At 49.8% G+C, this 21,687-nt stretch overlaps 2 protein-coding genes and 1 non-coding gene across 4 annotated transcripts; 1 reads left to right on the top strand and 2 right to left on the bottom strand.

The window, feature by feature from the left end:
• Positions 1 to 10,390: 10,390 nt before the first annotated feature.
• On the top strand, positions 10,391 to 13,439 carry LOC136471622 (tubulin alpha-3 chain). The gene is made up of 4 exons (XM_066469401.1): positions 10,391 to 10,647; positions 11,798 to 12,032; positions 12,130 to 12,500; positions 12,627 to 13,439. The coding sequence occupies exons 1-4, from the start codon at positions 10,555 to 10,557 to the stop codon at positions 13,278 to 13,280; spliced, it is 1,353 nt and encodes a 450-aa protein (XP_066325498.1). The 5' UTR covers positions 10,391 to 10,554; the 3' UTR covers positions 13,281 to 13,439.
• Positions 13,440 to 15,376: 1,937 nt separating this feature from the next.
• Positions 15,377 to 15,450, bottom strand: TRNAT-AGU (transfer RNA threonine (anticodon AGU)). The gene has a single exon. It is a non-coding gene; the product is annotated as a tRNA-Thr (tRNA).
• A 668-nt stretch (positions 15,451 to 16,118) lies between these two features.
• On the bottom strand, positions 16,119 to 19,030 carry LOC136477186 (uncharacterized). Of its 2 annotated transcripts, none has more exons than XM_066475259.1 (8): positions 18,798 to 19,030; positions 18,595 to 18,676; positions 17,961 to 18,014; positions 17,752 to 17,843; positions 17,555 to 17,668; positions 16,789 to 16,856; positions 16,565 to 16,676; positions 16,119 to 16,483 (listed from the first exon to the last, which is right to left on the bottom strand). In XM_066475259.1, the coding sequence occupies exons 1-8, from the start codon at positions 18,849 to 18,851 to the stop codon at positions 16,388 to 16,390; spliced, it is 672 nt and encodes a 223-aa protein (XP_066331356.1). In that variant the 5' UTR covers positions 18,852 to 19,030; the 3' UTR covers positions 16,119 to 16,387. The 2 variants fall into 2 exon arrangements, with proteins under 2 accessions (XP_066331356.1, XP_066331364.1); XM_066475267.1 differs by having other exon boundaries at positions 18,595 to 18,718; positions 18,798 to 19,025.
• Positions 19,031 to 21,687: the final 2,657 nt, after the last annotated feature.

The raw sequence follows: 21,687 nt of genomic DNA, 5'->3' as shown, positions 1-21,687 counted from the left end.
CTTCCCTCGCCCGGGGTTAGAACCGGCTGCTCCACGGCATCGGCCACCTCGGCGTCGGCCATCTCCTACGCCCGGGAAGTATCATCGGAGGAGATCGGAAGGACCTCCACCGACCGGGCGCTCTCCTACAACAACGGCGGGCCTTGACCCAAGGGTGCCATTGAGGCCTCTGCCGCCTTCATCTCCACTTCCTAGGCTGACGGCCTCACCGCGATCACGTCGGCCTTGGTGGTCCCGGGGGCTCCGGCCTCCGCCATCGTGGCCTCGGTGGTCCCAGGTGCTCCAACCTCCGCCATCATGGCCTCGGTGGTCCCGGGGGCTCTGGCCTTCGCCGTCGTGGCCTCGATGATCGCGGGGGCTCCGGCGCCTGCTACAGCGGTTTCAATGGTCCTGGGCGCCCTGGCCTCCGCCGCCTCAGCCTCAGAGACCAAGGGGGCCTCGACCTCGGCGGCCTTGGCAACTGAGGGCACTTCGGCCCTATCCGACTCATGGGCCTCGCCCTCATGGGGCGTAGGTGCTCTCTCCCCCGTATGTGTCGAGGCCGCCTCGGTAGCCCCTCCTTGGGTGGCTGGCTCCTTCGGGTCAGCCCTTGCCGACACCGCGCCATGTTGTAGGGCGGCTTGCGCCTCTGCCACCCAGTGGGCGGTAGAACCGGGGTTCACCTTGAGTGCCTTAAGGGGCGCCAGGGCAGGCACCTCCATAGGACGCTTCCGACTAAGAACAGAACACTTGCAGGGTCAGCATGAGACCGAAGAACGAACGGAAAAACACTGCGGCTCTGCCAAAAATTCGCTTACCTCGAGCGAGGCTACAACTGCTTCGGCACGGCAACCCTCGTCTACAAAGGTGGTGGCGGTGGTAGAAGCATGGCCTCTGTATCCGCCGACGCCGGCCGGTCCTCGACGGACCCCGGCGTCCCCTTGGTCCTCTGCGGGGGTGGTTGCATCGCCCCCGCCGCCACCTGCTCCACTACTGCCGTTGAGCCCACTAGGCTGACGGCATGCTTGCCCAGCGCCCGCGCCTCGGGCGTGTTGGCCTCAGCCCCGGGGCGGGCGATTGTCGACCCCGGGACAGCTCCTCCTCCTCCTCCTGGGAGCGCCAGGCAGCTTGCCAATGCCTCGGGCACCGTCTCCCCTATGTCAAGGAGATGGTCCAGGGGACCCCGCCCTATCTCGCCCTCATCATCTTCATCCGAGGCATCCGTCGATAGCGACGGCGATGGGGACTCCTCCAATGGGAGGCTGTCCTTCCTTTGCTGCCGGCGACGCTCATCTAGTTTCTCGTGCGTGAGAATCTGCTTCGTGCGCTTCGCCACCTTGGCGTCCTTCCTCTTTTTCTGTGCCTCAGCGTGCGCCCGGTTGATCGCCCGCCGCCTCGCATCCTCGGGAACAGGCGGCGGGGAGGCTCGTACGTCCCTCATCCCCTACATGAACGGTGAATGCGCATAAGGGAACGAGAAATGATGAGAAACGGAGAGGGCTCGGGGGTGGCAGCGGCACGTGACTTACCAGCGAGAGGAACCCCCACGACGGACGCATCACGGGGGTGGTCAGACCACCGCTCCTCAGCTTCGCATCCACCGTCTCCCTCACTCGGCGAAGAATTTCCTCATCAGAGAGGGCGAAGGCAGACATCCGGATGCCCACGATCGGCTCATCCGGCCTCATCTCGAATAGGCGCCACCACCAAGCCATCAGTGGCAGCACCCTCCGGCGATGGAAGGTGGCCACGACCATAGCCATAGTAAGGCAGCGGTCCTGTAGCCTCTGCAGCCCCTCCAGGAGCAGCTGCAGCTTGGGCTGATCCTCCCTCGGGACGCCATACTTCCACCTCTCTGGGTAGCTCCCCACAATCCATCCAGTGTAGGGGGGAAGTCCACCATCGTCTTTGTGGAGGTAGAACCAGCTCATGTACCATCGACGATTAGTTGATGCGAGCTAGGCCAGGATGTAGAGGTGCTGGCGGTCCTGGCGCACTTGGAGAGTGCAGCCGCCGGCCCTCACCGCCTTCCTTGTGCTCGATGTGCCCGTCGGCTTGGTGGTATGCCCCGCCCAGAAGAGATGGAGCCACAACTCCCAATGGGGAGCAATCCCCAAATACCCCTCGTAGACAGCGACGAAGATGGCCGCCTGCGCGATAGAGTTGGGGTTGAAGTTGTGGAGCTCCACGCCATAGTAGTGTGGGAGCGCCCGCATGAACCGGTCCGCCGGGACACCGAGGCCACGCTCATGAAAGGACACAAAGCTCACGATGTAACCGTAGCAAGGCCTCGGCTCTGGCTCGCCCGACAGAGCGATCCACACCAGCTTGTTGGGGTCGGTCATCGGACGAAGGAGTCCGCCGTCGATGAGCGACTGAAGCATCTCCACGGTGACGTCGGATGGATCCCAAGGGTCCGCCTCGATGACAACGATGTCGCCGACCATGAGTGCGGTGGAGGGTTCGAATGTGGTGGTGAGTCTATCTCTCTATCTCTCTCTCTCTCTAGCTCGCCCTTCTCCCTTCTTCTTCCCGATGCTCGCTGCTCTAGCGACAGCTCAATGGGGGTAGAGCTAATGCAGGCAAGGTAAGGTGGGGGGGGGCGAGGCTCGTTGCGTATTTATGTAGGGTGAAGGTGAAACGGATAGACGACGAAATCGGGGAAGTTTCTCCCAGACCCGGTGCAGTTAATCCCGATCCGATTTTACCACCCACGTGCCCACCTTTTCCTCATTAAATCGTGGGAACAGTTACGTCCCATCCACTGACACCACGTCGCGTCCAACCGCAGTAGCGGTAGGCGTCGTTCTACCTCCCCAGGAAAATCGCCTCAAAAGGTGCGCTGGCCTTTGTCGAGCCGATGAGGGAGATATCCCCCCACCCTATTCCTTTCAAACGAAGGAACGAGGCGCTGAGCCCATTACGGTCCAGGGGTTCGAGGGCTGGGCCCCTAGGGGTTTCGACAGCCACCCCAGGGCAAAAGAGTCAGGGACGACCGTGGGCGAGCCCATACAGGGCCGAGACCCAAGCAAACGAAAATGCTTGGGACACCCAAAGTCATGTCTGAGACCAGCAGGGGGGGTCTCTGAATGGGATCCCACCGTAGGGAGGCACCGAGCCACCGGGGTCCAGCGAACAGCCATGGCACCCACTAGAGAAACCCTCTAGTACTCTTGGAGTGCATCTCTAAACCACTAGCCGACCCCTAGCAAACGGGGCACGGGCCTCCACTCGGACTTACCCGATAACAGCTCACCAGAAGTGCCACCGCTCGTGCCCACCGAGGGTAGCCTGGCACATTCCACCCCTCCTTCCGAGCGAAAAGGAAGCGCGAGGGTCGTACAAAAAGCCAGGGGAACCCCTGACGGCCCTTTTGCTCCGTGCAGAGGCTAAGGGGCTCTTCCTGCAACCTTGCCGAGACCTAGCGACCTCGGCTCGCACTCGAGGGGGCTCGGCAAAACAACCCCTCCTTCCGAGCGAAAAGGAAGCATGAGGGTCATACAAAAAGCTAGGGGAGTTCCTGACAGCCCTCTCGCTCCATGCAGAGGCTAGGGGGCTCTTCCTACAGATATGCCGAGACCCCGTGACCCAGGCTCGCACACAAGGGGGACTCGGCAAACAAACCCTCACGCGCGAGGGGCGTATAAAAAGCCAGGGGAACTCCCGACGGCCCTCTCGCTCCATACAGAGGCTAGGGGGCTCTTCCTGCAACCTTGCCAAGACCCAGCGACCCAGGCTCGCACCCGAATGGGCTCAACAAACAACCCCTCCATCCGAACGAAAAGGATGTGTGAGGGTTGAACAAAAAAGCCAGGAGAACCCCTGACCGCCCTCTCGCTCCGTGCGGAGGCTTGGGGGCTCCTCCTGCACCCAAGACAAAGACAAGCGACCTAGGCCCGCGCTAGAAGTTTCGTTAAAAACACGATAAAGGGCATCGAGCCCATTACGGTCTAGGGGTTCGAAGGCTGGGCCCCCTAGGGTTTCGACAGCCGCCCTAGGGCAATAAAGTCAGGGACGACTACGGGCGAGCCCACGTATGGCCAAGGCCCGAGCAAACGATCACTCGGGACATCCTAAGTCGTGTCCGAGACCGGCAGGGAGGTCTCCGAATGGGATCCCACCGTAGGGAGGCACCGAGCCACCGGGGCCTGGCAAACAGCCCCGGCACCCACTAGAGAAACCCTCTGGTACTCTTGGAGAGCATCTCCGGACCGCTAGCCGACCCCTAGCGAACAGGGCATGGGCCTCCACTCGGACTACCCGATAACAACTCACCGAAAGTGTCACCGCTCGCATCCACCAAGGGTAGCCTGGCATATTCCCCCCTCCTTCCAAGCGAAAAGGAAGCGCGAGGGTCATACAAAAAGTCAGGGGAGCTCCTGATCGCCCTCTCACTCCGTGCGGAGGCTCGGGAGCCCTTCCTGCGACCTTGCTGCAACCCCACGACCCGAACTCACACTTGTGGGCTCGGCAAATGCAATAAAATCTCTCGCTCAATGTGAGAAAAAGACCCTGGGGGAATGAATCCACTCCCCCAGGGCCTTGGGGGCTACACCCGGTGGGTGCGCTCGTGCACACCCACCGAGGCCTCAAAGTGCAAAACACCGTCCCGCTAGGAGCTACCACAAGTCAAGCCTCGTCAAAACCTCAAGGAGAGCGCTCATGCTCTCCCTAAGGCTCGGGGGCTACTACCGGGTACCATAAAATGGGGTACCCTGAGCGTATATCGAAAGAACCATTTCAACCCCATAAAAAACAAAGCCAGAAGGTAAGCCGTTGGTTAACCACCGGCCCCGTCCGAGCCCACCGGCTCTCCGCCTCACCTTTGGCCTCGCACGGGAGGTCTTGACGGCCTGATGAATCTCCGCCTCGCGCGAGGCCTCTCACGGGAGGCCTCGACAAGGAACCCATTCTCCGTCTCGCCCGAGGCCATGCGCATACAACCTCGAATGAGATAGCGATTCTCCGTATCGCTCGAGGCCAGCTCGGCAATAACCCATCGCTCCCGCCTCGACCAGTCTTCCCGACAGAGCATCACGTCCTATTAATGCGTCAACCACTCCCGCAATCTCAGTCGAACGATGGCTCGACATCGTAGAGTGGCCGACGGGACAAGGAGTCGCATCAACGCCATACCGACTAGGACAGGGCACGGCTGGGATTACCGGCCACTGTGCTCTGGTGCTGTGCCCACGATCAGCGCCTGCACTACACTGTGCCACGTAACCCCCGCCCCAAAGACAACGCGGCATGGGGAGTCTAGTCCGGGTCACCATAGCCTCAGAATCAGCGTACGAGACCAACTATTCCCTCCTAGCCTCGGCCATCTACATCAGGGTCTCGGCAACCTCAGGATTCACGTCTACCGAGACCCCCATGACGGTTCAGCCTCGGCACCAACTGAGCCTCGGCTTCTCGCATAGTCAACACACAGTGACCCACACGCCGACCGCCACGCCCGCTTGGAGGTAACGCTGGAGCTCCCACGACACACAGGATCAGATGTGACCGGCGTGTTGCCCTAGTACTTCAAGGACGGACCACTCCGTCGGCCACGCCGCCACAGGAAACAGGCTACAAGGCTCAGACACGCTGCCTCCGTTCACACGACGCCATGTAGTTAGCACATGTATTACCCTTATCCCCCCTTCAACTATAAAAGGGAAGGACCTGGGCCGTTTCTAGGGGGCAGGCAATTAGACCTAGGCTCACACAACGAACTTAAGCACAAACGCACAGACGAACACACAAGCTTTTCTACGGCTTGAGATCAATATCTCAAGCAATCCACACCACTCCACGAAGAGACCTGGGACTAGCTCCCTCTCTCGCCCTGCTTGTAACCCCCTACTACGAGTATCTCGGTGCAAGGAATATAAGATCGATCTCTCAGACTAGACGTAGGGCACTGATTGCCTGAACCAGTATAAACCTTGTGTCTCTTTGCATCACCATCTGGGATTAGGAACACGTAGTATAAATTTACTAGTTGGTTGAGAACCCGCCGGTCCAAAACACCGACAGGTACCCTACGTCCAGTCTGAGAGTTCGATCTTGTATTCCTTGCACTGAAATGCTCGTAGTAGGGGGTTACAAGCGGGGTGAGAGAGGGAGCTAGTTCCAGGTCTCTACGTGGATCGGCGTGGGTTGCTTGAGATGTTGATCTCAAGCAGCGGGGAAGCTCGTGTGTTCGTCCGTGTGTTTATGCGTGAGTTCATCACGTGGGCGTTAGCCTAATTGTAAACGTCCATCCCCCTAGAACGGCCCTGGTCCCTCCCTTTTATAGTTGAAGGGGGACATGGGTGATACATGCGCTAGCTAGTCGGCATCGTGCGAACGGAGGCGGCATGTCCGAGCCCTGTAGCCTATTACTATGGCGGCATGGTCGATGGAGTGGTCCTGTCCTTGAAGTACTGGGGTGACGCGCCGATCACATCCGACCCTGTACGTCGTGGGAGCTCCAGTGTTATCTTGAAGCGGGGTGTGGCGGTCGACGCATCAGTCACCGTGTGTTGACTGTGTGAGAAGCCGAGACTCAGTTGGTGCCGAGGCCGAGCCATCGTGGGAGGCTCGACGGGCGCAAATCCCGAGATTACCGAGACCCTGAAGTATATTGCCGAGGCTCAGGGGGAGCAGTTGGTCCCGTGCGCTGATTCCGAGGCTATGGTGACCCGGACTTGACTCCCCACGCCACGTTGTTCCTAGGGCAGGAGTTAGGTGGCGCAGTGTAGTGCGGGCGCTGATCGTGAGCACAACACCAGAGCACAGTGCCCGATAACCCCTACCCCATCCTGTCCTGGACGGTATGGCGTTGATGCGACCTCCCGTCTCGTTGGCCGCTCCGTAGTGTCGAGCCGTCGCCCGGCTGATATCGCGGGAGTGGTTGGCGCATTAATGGGACGTGACGCTCGGTCGGGGATACTGGTCAAGGCAGAAGCGACGGGTTGTTGCTGAGCCGGCCTCGAGCGATACGGAGAATCGGCATCTCGTCTGAGGCTTTACGCACGGGGTCTCGGGCGAGACGGAGAATTGGTTCCCCGTCCGAGGCCTCCCGTGCGAGGCTTCGAGCGAGGCGGAGATTTGGCAGGCCGTCGAGGCCTTCCATGCGAGGCCTCGAGCGAGGCGGAGAGCCGGTGGGTTCGGACGAGGCCAGGGGTTAACCAATGGTTTGCCTTTTGGTTTTGTCTTAAACGGGGTCTAGGCAATATTTTCGGTATACGCTCAAGGTACCCTATTTTATGATACCCGACACCTAGTAACTCTTAAAATAGAAATCTTATATTGTCAATAAGTACCACTTTTAAAAATTGATGGTTAAAGTTAGCATTTTTTTCAAAGGGGGGTTTTCTTTTGAACAGGCAGTGAAAATAATTTTCACCTTTCGTTCGGCATAAGCGTCAACCTGAACCCCGCGAGTGTCTTTGTCTCCAGCCTGACCTACCTGCCCATCAGCTTCTTGTGTCGTGCTTTCTTGGAGCGACCACCGGGTGGGGGCATGGCATTCTAGAATTGGTTGCCGCAAGAGGGAACGGATCCATGGTCCCATTATCCTCCCTTTATCTCCCTCCCTCACTCCCACAGCTGGCTTCCTCTCCCTCCTTCCCTCCCTCTGTCTCCATACCCATCACTAGCGCATAGCACGACAAACCCTAGGGGAAGGCGCATAAGCGGTGCATAGGCACCGACAGGTGATCCCAGCGTGCGGTTGCCCCGGTGCACGACGCCCTAGCAATGGCTGCCGAGCGCGCGACCCTTTTGCGCACGACGCATGAGCTGCCACCATGCGTATGGAGGTGAGCCCATCCTCACCCTCTCTCTTCTTTTCATCTCTCAATTTTCATCACTCTCTCTCACACACACAGAGAGAGATCTAGCAATAGCGGTGGTGGGTGGTGGCACGAGCACATGGCGGGCAGGTCGAGGAGATGGCGATGGGTTGGAGCGAGGAGACAACGATGCTGATTCAACTAGCGATGGCATGAGCAACAACTACTGCAGAGTGGACGGTGTGGGCAGCGGTGGGCTCAAACCGCTGGTAGCAGTGTAGGTTCGTATAATGCCCGACGGTGATAATTATTTTCTATCTCAGTTTGAGAATGGGAGCGATGAGGCTTGTTATCACCACCCACTTTCACCGCCGAATGGCAAAATTAATGGTGAAAATGATCTTAGACTCGACGGTGATGAAAATTCTAGAATAGTATACATTAAAGGAATGTTTGGATGTACTCGTATTGATTTCAATATGTTGGCGAAGCTTTTATTTAGCTTGAAATTTACATAGATTTCTCACCTATCTATAGCGGAAACAACCATCAACGATTGTAGACCTACAACATGTTCGGGAGACCGTAAATGATCGTGGATTATTTACTGCTGGCTGGTTTGGTGTGAGAGAAAAACACTGTTCCGGCTGAAAATTTACGATCGTTTACGACCAAGCGAACGTGCTGCTAACTTCTGAGGCATGGACTATCGGAAATTGAACAAAAAAAAATGGAGCTGTGTGTGAGAAAGACCAGAGGAATTAGTTATTTCACTTTGTTTTTTATTTATCGTGTGGGCAGCTAGTGATGCCTTCGCATCGCAGCACTTGAAGTGAGATTCTATCCATGCACATATACTCGGCCGTTACGGTTGCAACTGGCCGGCCAAGGCCATTCCATAGGCGGAAAAAGTCTAAAACACACCATGACCTTAAGTACTCCGGTTGATTCACACCCTGAAGTTTAAAACCGTCTAAATAACACCCTCAACTATCCAAAACCATTTAAGTTATCCCCTGCGCTGGTTTTAGGGGTGGTTTTGCCACCGTGGTGCACTAGCCTGGCAGACTTAGCCACCGTAGAATTTTTTTTCTTGATGATCTCATGCTTGTCTCCAGAGATAAAGTTATGTAAGGGTCTGTTTAGTTGGTGGGGAAAATAATTTTGTGTTTCGTTTATAGGATGTCGGGAGGCTTTTTCTAATACTAATTGAAAAACTAATTACACGGGTGCAGATAACTTTTCGAGACGAACATTTTAAGCCTAATTAAGCCGTCATTAGCGAAGTTTACTGTAGCACAACATTGTCTAATCATGAATTAATTAAGCTCAAAAATCTCGTCTCGAACAGCTGAGTCTAAATATGCATGAGTTTTTTTTTACTTCATTTAGGCCTCCATGCATGAGTCGAAACATCTATGTGATGGGTGAAATATTTTGGTGAAATGGAACTGGGCCTAAATTCAATATATTGATGTTGCCCAACAATAATTTACCCAACATCAATCTATTGTTGGGCAACATCAATCTATTGAATTTAGGCCCTGTTTAGTTCCACTTCACCAAAATATTTCATCCATCACATAGATGTTTCGACTCGTACATGGAGGCCTAAATGAAGTAAAAAAAACCATGCATATTTAGACTCAGCTGTTCGAGACGAGGTTTTTGAGCTTAATTAATCTATGATTAGACAATATTGTGCTACAGTAAAAATTCGCTAATGACGGCTTAATTAGACTTAAAATGTTCGTCTCAAAAAGTTATCTCCACCCGTGTAATTAGTTTTTCAATTAGTATTAGAAAAAGCCTCCCGACATCCCATAAACGAAACACAAAATTATTTTCCCCACCAACTAAACAGGCCCTTACATAACTTCATCTCTGGAGACAAGCATGAGATCATCAAGAAAAAAAATTCGACGGTGGCTAAGTCTGCCAGGCTAGTGTGCCACGGTGGCAAAACCACCCCTAAAACCAGCGCAGGGGTAACTTAAACGGTTTTGGATAGTTGAGGGTGTTATTTAGACGGTTTTAAACTTCAGGGTGTGAATCAACCGGAGTGCTAAATGTCAGGGTGTGTTTTAGACTTTTTCCTTCCATAGGCCGAGTCAGCAGGCCCAAGCGCCGAAGGGTAATCCTGTACTTTCCCGCAACGGTGCGATACGCCGTTTCAAATTTCAAAATTTGAAACGGCCGGCCAACAGAACCCGCCGCTCCCCTCCATTCGCCTGACGTCCGTCCTCCCATAGGCTCCCCAGCCTCATCATCACATAAACAAATCTCACCCGCATCGATGCTCCAATGGGGCCCAAATATTTCTGTCCATCCGTTGGTCCCACGTGTCCGTGTCACAACATCCACGACCGAAGGTAAATATCGCCGAGACCCCGAGCACGCCGGCTCCGCGGGACCCGCCCGCCACAGCTCATTCCGACCGTTGCCGGCCGCTGATCACGCAAGCCTCAGAGCCGTTCGAAGCCAAACGGTCGTTAACCCAGAGGCTGCGCCGTGGGCCACCATCACGTCGTCAGCCCCGAACCAGACGGAGCTAGGTCTACCGCGCCGCGCCACACCATCACGGGCCGGCCGCGGCCGCCTCTCCCACTCTGCCTATAAAAGCCGCCGCGGGGCGGGGAGGCATTTATCGCTTCACCTCGGCGTCTTCACAAACGCCAGCGCTTCCACTCTCGACAGATCGATAGATCCTCGACCATTCCCCTTACCGTCCTCCCCCGACCGGCCTTCGCGCGAGTCCCGGTCTCTTCCGAAGCCGTCGCGCGCGGTTGTTTGAGAGGAGGGGAGGAAGATGAGGGAGTGCATCTCCGTCCACATCGGGCAGGCCGGCATCCAAGTCGGCAACGCGTGCTGGGAACTTTACTGCCTCGAGCACGGCATCCAGGTAAGATCGCGTCATATTATCCTCCTCGCTAAGCGTTTCTATCATCGTTTTCGATTGATTTCTGATCTGTTGTCGAGGAGTTCTACGATTCGCAGTTGCAGGGCGTTAGTACTTGAATCGGGGTGAAGTGGTTAGGTTTTTTTTTGTCAGATCTGTTGGTAGTACTAGTATCTCTAGGGTTCGAAATTTCCTGCGCGATTTAAACTGAGATCATCCTGTGTTTGGGTGTATTGTGGATTTCGTTTGCGATTAATACTTTGCGGCGGAAATAACATGCTGTTCCGACCGAATTTTACATCTCGTATGCACCCGTTTGTTGCTGGTCACGCCTATTCTCAGACGGATTGCGTTGTCGTAATTACTCATCGGCCGTTCCGTGGTCGGTTTGGATCTGTTTTGTGCGTGGATGAACTGCGCTATCTCTGTATCTGTTATTGTCGACTTGGAGTTGATTGAATTCTCCTTATTATTTCGTGAATCAAGCTTTGATTCTGTAAATTTTACTCATGTTGTTTTCATTTCTTCGATCTGATTCCAAATTGGTCTAGGGGAATGATGCTTTTAGTTTGTGCTGTGCAGCTGTAATAAAATTTCTCTTTGAACTGCGCTATCTCTGTATCTGTTATTGTCGACTGGGAGTTGATTGAATTTTCCTTGTATTATTATTTCCTGAATTTAAGCTCTGATTCTGTAAATTCTAGTCATGTTGTTTTCATTTCTTCGATCTGATTACAAATTGGTCTAGGGGAATGATGCTTTAGTTTGTCCTGTGCAACTGTAATTTGACTGTAATGAAATTTCTCTTTCCTATGAACTGCGATATATCTGTTTCTGTTGTTGTCATCTAGGAGTTGATTGAATTCTACTTGTATTATTTTGTGAATCAAGCTCTGATTCTGTAAAATTGACCCATGTTGTTTCCATTTCTTCGATCTGATTCCAATTGAGAATATGGGAATGCCGCTTTAGTTTGTGCTGTGCAACTATGACTAAACTGAAATTTCCCTTTCCTATGAATATGAGTTGCCATCATGCCTTTAGAATCAAATACTAATTAAATTGATGGTATGCTGAACCCTTGCAACCATGATCCTTTGATCCTTTCACGATATGATCTGAATTGCATTTAATACCTTTCTGTTATACGCAGCCTGATGGCCAAGTGCCTGGAGACAAGACCGCGGGACACCATGATGACGCCTTCAGCACCTTCTTCAGCCAGACTGGTGCAGGGAAGCACGTGCCCCGTGCAATCTTCGTTGATCTTGAGCCCACTGTGATCGACGAGGTGCGCACTGGCACTTACCGCCAGCTCTTCCACCCTGAGCAGCTCATCAGCGGCAAGGAGGATGCCGCTAACAACTTTGCCCGTGGCCACTACACAAGTAATTGCCCATCTAAAAACTTTGTGTTCCACAGAATAAGCTCATCTCAACTCATTTATGTTTTGATTACTGATGCATCATGCTCTTGTTCATGCAGTTGGCAAGGAGATTGTTGATCTGTGCCTTGACCGCATCCGTAAGCTCGCTGACAACTGCACTGGGCTTCAGGGCTTCCTGGTCTTCAATGCTGTTGGTGGTGGAACCGGCTCTGGCCTTGGTTCACTCCTCCTTGAGCGCCTCTCTGTGGAGTACGGCAAGAAATCCAAGCTGGGCTTCACTGTGTACCCATCTCCCCAGGTGTCAACCTCTGTTGTGGAGCCCTATAACAGCGTGCTCTCCACCCACTCCTTGCTGGAGCACACTGATGTCTCCATCCTGCTCGACAATGAGGCCATCTATGACATCTGCAGGCGCTCGCTCGACATTGAGAGGCCCAACTACTCCAACCTGAACCGCCTTGTGTCTCAGGTAGAACAATTGCATTATACTGGGTGGGGATGTGCTGGTTTTGTTCATACATATGTGCTCTGGTTTTGTTCATACATCCTTGAAACAGATGCTAAAATGTATGCCTTAAACTGTTTTGGTGTGCAGGTGATCTCATCACTTACTGCTTCCCTGAGGTTCGATGGTGCCCTCAATGTGGATGTGAATGAGTTCCAGACCAACCTGGTTCCTTACCCGAGGATCCACTTCATGCTGTCCTCGTACGCGCCGGTGATCTCTTCGGCGAAGGCCTTCCACGAGCAGCTGTCGGTGGCGGAGATCACCAGCAGCGCGTTCGAGCCGGCTTCCATGATGGTCAAGTGCGACCCGCGGCACGGCAAGTACATGGCGTGCTGCCTGATGTACCGTGGTGACGTGGTGCCCAAGGACGTGAACGCCGCGGTGGCCCTCATCAAGACGAAGCGCACCATCCAGTTCGTGGACTGGTGCCCGACGGGGTTCAAGTGCGGCATCAACTACCAGGCGCCGACGGTGGTGCCAGGGGCCGACCTCGCCAAGGTGCAGCGCGCCGTGTGCATGATCTCCAACTCCACCAGCGTCGTCGAGGTGTTCTCCCGCATCAACAGCAAGTTCGATCTCATGTACGCCAAGCGTGCGTTCGTGCACTGGTACGTTGGCGAGGGCATGGAGGAGGGAGAGTTCTCCGAGGCTCGCGAGGACCTGGCCGCCCTGGAGAAGGACTACGAGGAGGTTGCTGCAGAGGGCGGCGATGATGACGGTGAGGAGGACGAGGAGTACTGATCTGCGCATGAATCTGTTTGGCTGTCGAGCCATGTTTCGGTGTCGAAAAACCTTTTGCGTTTGCGTCCTGGGTACTGTTGTTTTTTGCTTTCATGTCACTTGCTGAACTGCTCTAGTAGGTTGCATTCTTTCATGTCATAATTGAAGTATCTCGCTTAAGCACTGTTGGTTCCAAAGATATGTGTGTACTTTTGGGGGTGTGTTTGTTCGTGGTCGTGGACGGGACGGGACGATCTCCTTTTTCACGTTGTTTGATCGGGTTGTACAGTGAGTCAGTGACGAGTCCGTCCCGATAAACTCACGTTGTTTAGCCTGCCTGCGACCCCCGTCGCCGCCCTGCCCGCACCTCCTTCCCCGGCGACGCCAACGCTCCACCCAAATCGCGCAACTCCGTCATCGGAGCGAAGCGCGCGGGCGACTATACGTGCGCGGGCGCGGCGCCGGCCAGCACAACGTGGGAGAGACCCGTGCGAGCGGAGGCTGTGGGGTTGGAGAAGCATGTTGCCGGATATTCACACCCCATGTTGTCTCCGAACCAACCGCAACAATACTATGTTGCTTTTCCTTGTTCGACTGAGATATGCTCGAGGTATAGAACGTACTAGACTGGCCGGTCTGTTTTGTTAAATACCTTTTCCCTTTTGAAAACTAGTTCTTTGCTTAGCGCGTAGATATCTCCCAAAATTGAATTTAAACTTAGTGGTTGTAGGCCACGACAAGCCAAGCTAAAATTTAGCCATGCCTAAACAGGGGTTGGGACAAAACAGTGTCGTTTGGTTCATAATCATGCCAAAATTTGGCCAGTACGGTTAAAATATTGTTTGGATAAGAGCCAAGCCAAATTTTATCACAACCATGAGTATGATGTGTAGAGTTTGTCATTATTTTTTCTTCATCAGAATATAGACATGTATGGTCTTGTTTTGTAGATAAAATCCTAATGAGAATAATGGTGAAATGAAATTGAAAAGTCAGATATTTAGTTTAAATATATATTTCTGTTTAAAGTATCATATAACAAAAAAAACTCGATGCATATGCAACCAACCTCAGCTTGACACAGAGCCTTTCTCCCATAATGTAAACTGTTCTTAATCTTAATAAAAGCGCTTGTTATAAAAAAAAACCAAGGCGGTTGACTGTAGCTGGTGCAGTGGCGCACGCCAAAGTTTCTAGGCTAACCAAATATGAACCTAGAACTAAATGATGGCTAAATTTCTACGACAGACTAAAATTTGGCTTGGCTAACTCTGGTGTACAACTAAACATGACCTTAGTCCCACGCAGGAGCTTAGCTCAAAGAAATCCAATAAAGATAATTAATTTTGTTTTTAGTTTGGACTATATATAAATATATTTAAACTACTTTAGATAAATTTGATCTATGAGCTACAGATCTACAACCTTTTAATAACCTAAATAGAACACTTACTGCCAATGGCGATGCTAGCAAGATTACGAAGTAAGCGATGCTCTATTGATTTTGTGTAAATGTAGTCATGCCATTGTCCGTCTATCAGCGAGAATTGAGCAGAGCAGAAAACTTTGCAAAAGGTTCCTAAAACTTCAGCTGAACCACCGAAAAGAAGAGCAAAAAAACTCAAAGTTCAGCTGAACTGCCAAAAAGAAAAGCAACAAAGAAAAACCCTCAGCTGAACTGCAAAAAGAAAAGAAAAAAAGAAAGCTGAACTGCAAAAAAGAGTTAAGAAGAGCAATAAGAACTGCCAAAAAGAAGAGCAACAAAGAAAAAAACAAAAAAAAACCCTTCAGCTGAACTGAAAAAAAAGCTGAACTGCAAAAAAAAAAGTTACAAAAAGAAGAGCAATAAGAACTGCAAAAAAGAAGAGCAACAAAGAAAAAACAAAAAAAAAACCCTTCAATTGAACTTAAAAAAGAAAAAAAACTGAACCGCAAAAAAAAAGTTACAAAAAGCAACAAAGAAAAACAAAAAAAACCCTTCAGCTGAACTGAAAAAAGGAAAAAAAAACTGAACTGCAAAAAAAAAAAAAAACGAACTGCAAAAAAAAAGTTACAAAAAACTGAACTGCAAAAAAACAAAAAACCGAACTGCAAAAAAAAAGTTACAAAAATAAAATTGCTTTCGTTGAGAGTCGAACTCAAGACCTCCCGCTTACTAAACGGGTGCTCTAACCAACTGAGCTACGAAAGCTTTTGTTTGAGAATTTAAGAATACTTTTATATGTTACTAAACACCTTCAGAATCTAACTACACCTTTGATGCTCAAAGTGGAGGAAAAGTTACAGTGCTAACTCTTGCAGCTTCACCTGCAGCAAAGTGTCGCAGTCTTATAGTAGAAAGTGGAACATGAAATGAAATATGCAAAAAGAAAAAAGTTGATCTTAATAACTCTGGAACAGAGAGAACGTGGTAGGCAGGCAGTATATTCTACGCCATCTCAGGATGTTATGTCAGAGACACGACACTCAGATTTACCAGACAAATTTCAAGGACATAAATAGGCAGACACGTATAGACTCTCCAATCTATACATAAAATGATGTTTTATGTTTTCAGAGACGCGATCTCAAATTTACCAGACAAATTATACGTTTATGTCAGAGACACCACCTCTCAGATTTAGTACCAGACAAAAGTTCCTCACCGCTTCATGATCTGCAAGGTCATAGATAGGCAGACACGTACATAGACTAGACCCTCCAGGACCCAACGGTATCCTGCAACATCCCAAGTTCAAAATTTTGGTACTACCTCCGTTTGTTTTTAAATAAACGACATTTACAGCAAGCTAGTTAGTTGAAACGTTGCTTGTTTAAAAACGGAGTGAAAAACAAGCATGTGAACATTCACCAAATCAATGAGCCCTGAGCACAGCTTCCTGCTTCATTGTATACAAAATAAGGTCTGACTGAGAACAGCTCAGTGCTACAGAAGGAATTTTCCCATTAAAGAACATTTGGTGCCACCTTTAGCAAGGCAATGAACAAAACAGACAGATGGTGCCGAGGTACAAAAACATGGTACCTGGTATCTAAGTTATGATATAGAGTTTGTTTATTCATCAGCTAGTTGACCAAAATATGGAAAATGGAAGAACCCAGTTTATCAACCACAATGGAAGACAGATTCAGCGATAAAGGCTCTCAGATCTCAAGTTCTCAGCAATCTCAGTCTCCCAGCGATCACCATTCTCAAGCAATTTCTCCTTGTCGTACAGTAGTTCCTGCATCATTTGCATGTCAAGGCTTAGCAGCAAGGCATAAAAAACTTGACATAAAAACTACAGTGGAATCACGTAGTTTACCTCGTGTGTCTCAGTAGCAAACTCAAAGTTAGGCCCCTCAACAATAGCATCGACTGGGCAAGCCTCTTGGCAGAACCCACAGTAAATGCATTTGGTCATGTCAATATCATATCTGTGATGAGATAAAAGCAACACAAGTTCAGATTAAAGTTTAATTGCAGAACACAGTGAGCAAAGCATAGTTCTATAGACGAGAGAGAGAGAGAGAGCTTCATTTTGATTACCTTGTGGTTCGGCGACTGCCATCTTCACGTTCTTCAGCTTCAATTGTAATTGCCTGAGCTGGGCATATCTGCTCAAATAGTCAAGAGTTATGTATCAATAACTGCCACCTTAGTTACTAAAGAACCATCAACAATCCAACCATCATAAGCCAAACATACCCCACTACACTAGTATAACAAAGACCATTTCACCATACTAAATTAGTCAGAAACACCACATGTTGAAGCAAGCATATTCAATTAATATATTACTTTTTACCAAAGTGTTTGGTAAATCTAGTATGAGTTAGTGGAGACAAGGAGCCTATCAATTTTTATCTCCATATCATGAATTGCTGGTATTTCACAATTGAATGTATAATGCCCCCTCCAAAATTTCCATGGCCACCTTATATGAACTTGCTCCATATACAACTGGAAGATGATAAGGAGCACCTAAAACATTGGGCAGCAATATGACAAAAATGATTTTGCTTTCAAGTGACTTACATTTCAAATATATTTTCAAGGCAAGATACATTAAAATATTAAAATCATAGTAACTCTTATGAACTCAAAAGGACCCACAATAAGGGTTTTGAGTTCCAATTTAGCTAAAAATCTCAGACCCTGCAGCACAGATACAAATAGGTAACTGGTATTTTTGGGATTTGAATATTTGATTTGACAACTACTATTAGGGAAAGACAGGAAAACAACTGGTTCCTGGCTGTATTTGATATTCATCATCTGAAGTAAGAAAACTTTAAACATAAGTACAACTTACAGCTTCGCATAGTTTACAAGCAATGCAACGCTCTTCCCCAGATTCGTAACGTCTGAGAGCGTGCTCACCACGGAAGCGGGGACTCAGAGGACCCTTCTCAAATGGATAGTTAATCTGCAATGTGGTGAGATAAAAACAGTCAATGGAAGCATGCAACTACAGTACACATAACGTCATATGCCAAATTCACCACTTACTGTAACATTTCTCTCGAAGAAGTACTTGAGAGTTAGCATCAAGCCACGGACCATTTCAGTCAAAAACAATGTATTGATGCTCCTTTCAAACACTGAAACAAGAAAATCACAATGAGAGGGAGGGGGGCAACAATATCCCGGCAGCAACAAACAAAATTGCCAATGACCATAATCGTCCAATGCACAGAAAAACATCATCAGAAACTCACCAGCATTCCAATCTTTTGCGACATCTTTTGCAAGCTGTTCTTTCTCCTCATCCTCTGGTCATTAAATAGGATTAAACACTCAGAGAACAGTAACACTGAGTGAATTCAAATTAAGTATGCAAACACATAGGAGGCCATGGAAATCTAAGTGTGAATAAATACAGCTCATATAGTAATCTGCCTAATCACTTAAATAAACCAAGATGGCAGGGCACAACTTCATATTTGAGAATTTCGTGTTGGCTGAAACTTGAAAGTCAAATTTAACTGGTAACCCAAAACTCATCCTGAAAAGTTTCATATACTGCTCTTTCACACTGCCGAAGGTACTAAAACTCATCAACAGACGACTAGTTGCAAACCAGACACTCATATAGAACTGGGCTGAATTATCCTCATCAATTTCTGATTTCAAGTTCACCAGTCTGTCCTATGTGAGCATGTCATGTTGATTGAAACTTGAATGACACACAATCAATCAATAACCCAAGACCAAACAGTTTCATACATCCCGTAATTCAGTGCTCTTGCACACTACTCTGAACATATAGGTGACCAGCGCAACATGAATCGCATTATTTTTGTGGTACAAATACTGGCAAACAGCCCAGTAGAAAGGGGGGAGAGCAGTGACCTTTGAACCGCTTGGGAATCCCCGCGTTCACGTAGGTACGGAGGTGCCCCTGCATCGCCGACGCGGCCGGCCCGAGCTGCGCCTGGAACAAACACCGGCACCACAGAGTCACAAGGCTCTCGATCTGAGAATCCGCGAGCGGATAGAGGGGATCTGGACTCAGGAAGCGCCGGGCACAGGCGGAAAGGGCTAGGGATTCGTACCGTCTGCCTCGCGCGCAGCGCCTGCGCTGCCTGCCGGGCTAGGAGCGCCGCCATGGTGGTGCGACCTCGACGGCGACGAAGCGGCGGAGGCGATGTGCTCGGACCGAAACGAGGGAGGTGGGGAGGCGTGGAGCGGCCGGTGCTGGGCTGCGGGTTAGTGGCTGCGGAGATGGCCGGGTGGACGAGGAAAGGAGGAGAAGCGCTGCGGGTCGCGAGTGGCCTGGGCTGGGGTGGGCTGAGCTGTGTCCGAGAGAGCGGCAGGGGCCCAACGGATCAAGGCGGTTCGTTCCTGAGGTCTGTTTGGAGTTGGGACCCGGTACCCGTACACCGTAGACGTAGCTGATTTCTCTTCTTGCTAAGGACTGACACTAGAGAGATCCAGCCAGAATTCCGATTCCACGTACAAATCGCATGTGCAATAATCGATCTATTTTTAAAAATATCCGGATGCAACAGTTATAATATGTAAAAGAAGATAGATGAAACATTTGAAACAAACGTCTGAAACACTTATGAAAACGCCTTAAAAACTTTTGAAAACCGTTGCAGACATATGCAACATTCAGATGAAACACTTGCAAAACATATGTTTGAAACACTTAAAAACACTTTAAACATATGCTTACAACATGCATGTATATGTAACATCCAGATCTATTTTTGCAATACCTAGATAAAACACTTGCAACATACTCTGGAACAGATAAAACATTTGGAACATACGCTTGAAACATACGTGTATAGTCATTATAACATGTGCAACATCTCGATCTACTTTGGCAACATCGATATACAACACTTGCAAAATACGTCTGAATCATCTGAAACACTTGAAACATACTCTTGCAAGATACGGTTTTCATCCTTCTTCTTCCATACGACGCAACACAGAGCGGGAGAACGACTCTGTCAAGCCAGCGGCCGAGGATGGTGGCGCAGCCTGACAGCGGCCAGCTGCACCTGCGCCTGGCCTAGGCCCGGCCTACGATGGCCACCTCTCCTGGCCGCTTGGCCACACGTGGCGGCCGGCGTCTGCGTGGCTGCTGCTGGCGGTCACAAGTAGGCAGGGCTGCGAGGGAGAAAGAGGTAGTGATGGAAGGTGGTCAGCAGTGAAGGAGAAAGACGAGTACAGCATCGCCAGCCACAAACACCTCGCCCTAGTGCCGCGGTGGGAAGACGAGTAGCGACGTAAGAGAGAAATATGAGGTAGAAACTGCTGGACCGTCTGTTAGATCCAATTAAAATAGCATCCAATAGGGAAAAAAACGTCCGGTCATCTGCTCAGGAGCATTACACTGGGAAGTCGGAACAACTGCTTAAATCAGAAGCCAAGACCCCCGCTGTTCTCAGGCGCGCATGCGCCTCATCATCTTCTGAAACGCGCGCATGCAATCCGTTTAATCAAACCTCGACGACGTTGCACCTTGTTTAATCATCACCGCATCAATCTCCGGGACTAACTGTTAATCATCTAAAAATTAGTCATTGGCCATCTAAATAGATGGATTAATTTTTAGATTTTAATCCACATCTCAACTAACGACTAGTCTACAAGTTGGCAAATGAGAGCTAAAGTGAACTAATTGCTTCTGGTTTATGTATACAAACAACATATGACTAAACAAACAAACAAATTATATATACTTATTGGCCTATGGAGAGTAGCAGTGTGATCGTCACACATCCTAAAATACACAAGCAAGACCCTACCATTGTATCAAGCACTAAAATTCTCTTCTTTTGACATTCAATTGCAGCATTTTCTCTTGATTGCGCCCATCCATTAAGCTTCACGTGCTGATACTATTTATGACAACTTCGTCAATCTCAAGATCAGTCGGCTCAGTCTCTAAAAAATGTCATAAAGTAAGTTGTGTTGTCGTCATAAAGTAGCTCGTGCATACATCTATGTGAGTGTATGCGCTGTTTCAGGAAAAAAAAGAAGATAGACAAACTGATCGAGACATACTCACACGCATACACAGTAGTGTGTGGAACACTTTTTTTTTGCGAATGTTTGTGAGACATATTTGTATAGCTATGCGTGTAAGACACATTTGTAGGAATGACGGTTGTCTTTTCTCTTTCACACGCATATCCAGCAATGTGTGGAACAACTTTTTTTTCTACGAATGTGTGTGAGACACACTTGTATAGTTGTGTGTGTGTGACACATTTGTAGGAGTGACCGTTGCCTTTTTCTCTTTTAGGCCTTGTTTGGATGCATGTATATCCACCTCAATCCACATATGTTGGAGTGGAATAGAATATAATTTAGTTCAATTCCACTCCAATCCACTTCAACACATGTGGATTGAGATGAATACATGCGCATCCAAACAAGGTCTTACGTGGCTTGGGCTTTTTTCGATTACAAGGATGACGCACACGTTTGCACACCATCACGAACTCACAACACACTCCCACACCCCAGAAGTCTACTAGTTATCGCGCGCTTGCAAATAATATGTAGTTTTCGCATCGTGTTAATGAAAATAGGCTTCCGCACTGGACCGTTGCGCGCCTCTCTTTTACGTGGCTTGGTCTTTTTTCGATTACAAGGATGACGCAGACATTTGCACATCATCACAAACGCACAACACACTACTAGACATCATAAGTCTACTAATTATCGCTTAGTGACAAATAATACGCATCACTTGAGTTTATATCAGTTACGGGGGTTGAAGATTTAAATCCTGACAGGTGAAGTCAGTGCCCTCTCAAGCACACCCCCTTGCGTCGGGACAAGCACACAAAGAGCGGTCCTTTGCGTCGGGTTGAAACGCCGCCTACTTTGCATCGCTAACCTTTGAAGCTGAAAGATTAAGTCAGACGTTGCCACGTTGTGCGTACTAAACAAGCCTTTTTCTGAATAAAAAAAACAAGC

This window comes from Miscanthus floridulus, chromosome 1, assembly GCF_019320115.1.
Source record: "Miscanthus floridulus cultivar M001 chromosome 1, ASM1932011v1, whole genome shotgun sequence".
Taxonomy (NCBI): domain Eukaryota; kingdom Viridiplantae; phylum Streptophyta; class Magnoliopsida; order Poales; family Poaceae; genus Miscanthus; species Miscanthus floridulus.
The sequence above is the reverse complement of the archived record's forward strand: the minus strand, read 5'-3'. Positions and strand labels throughout refer to the sequence as shown.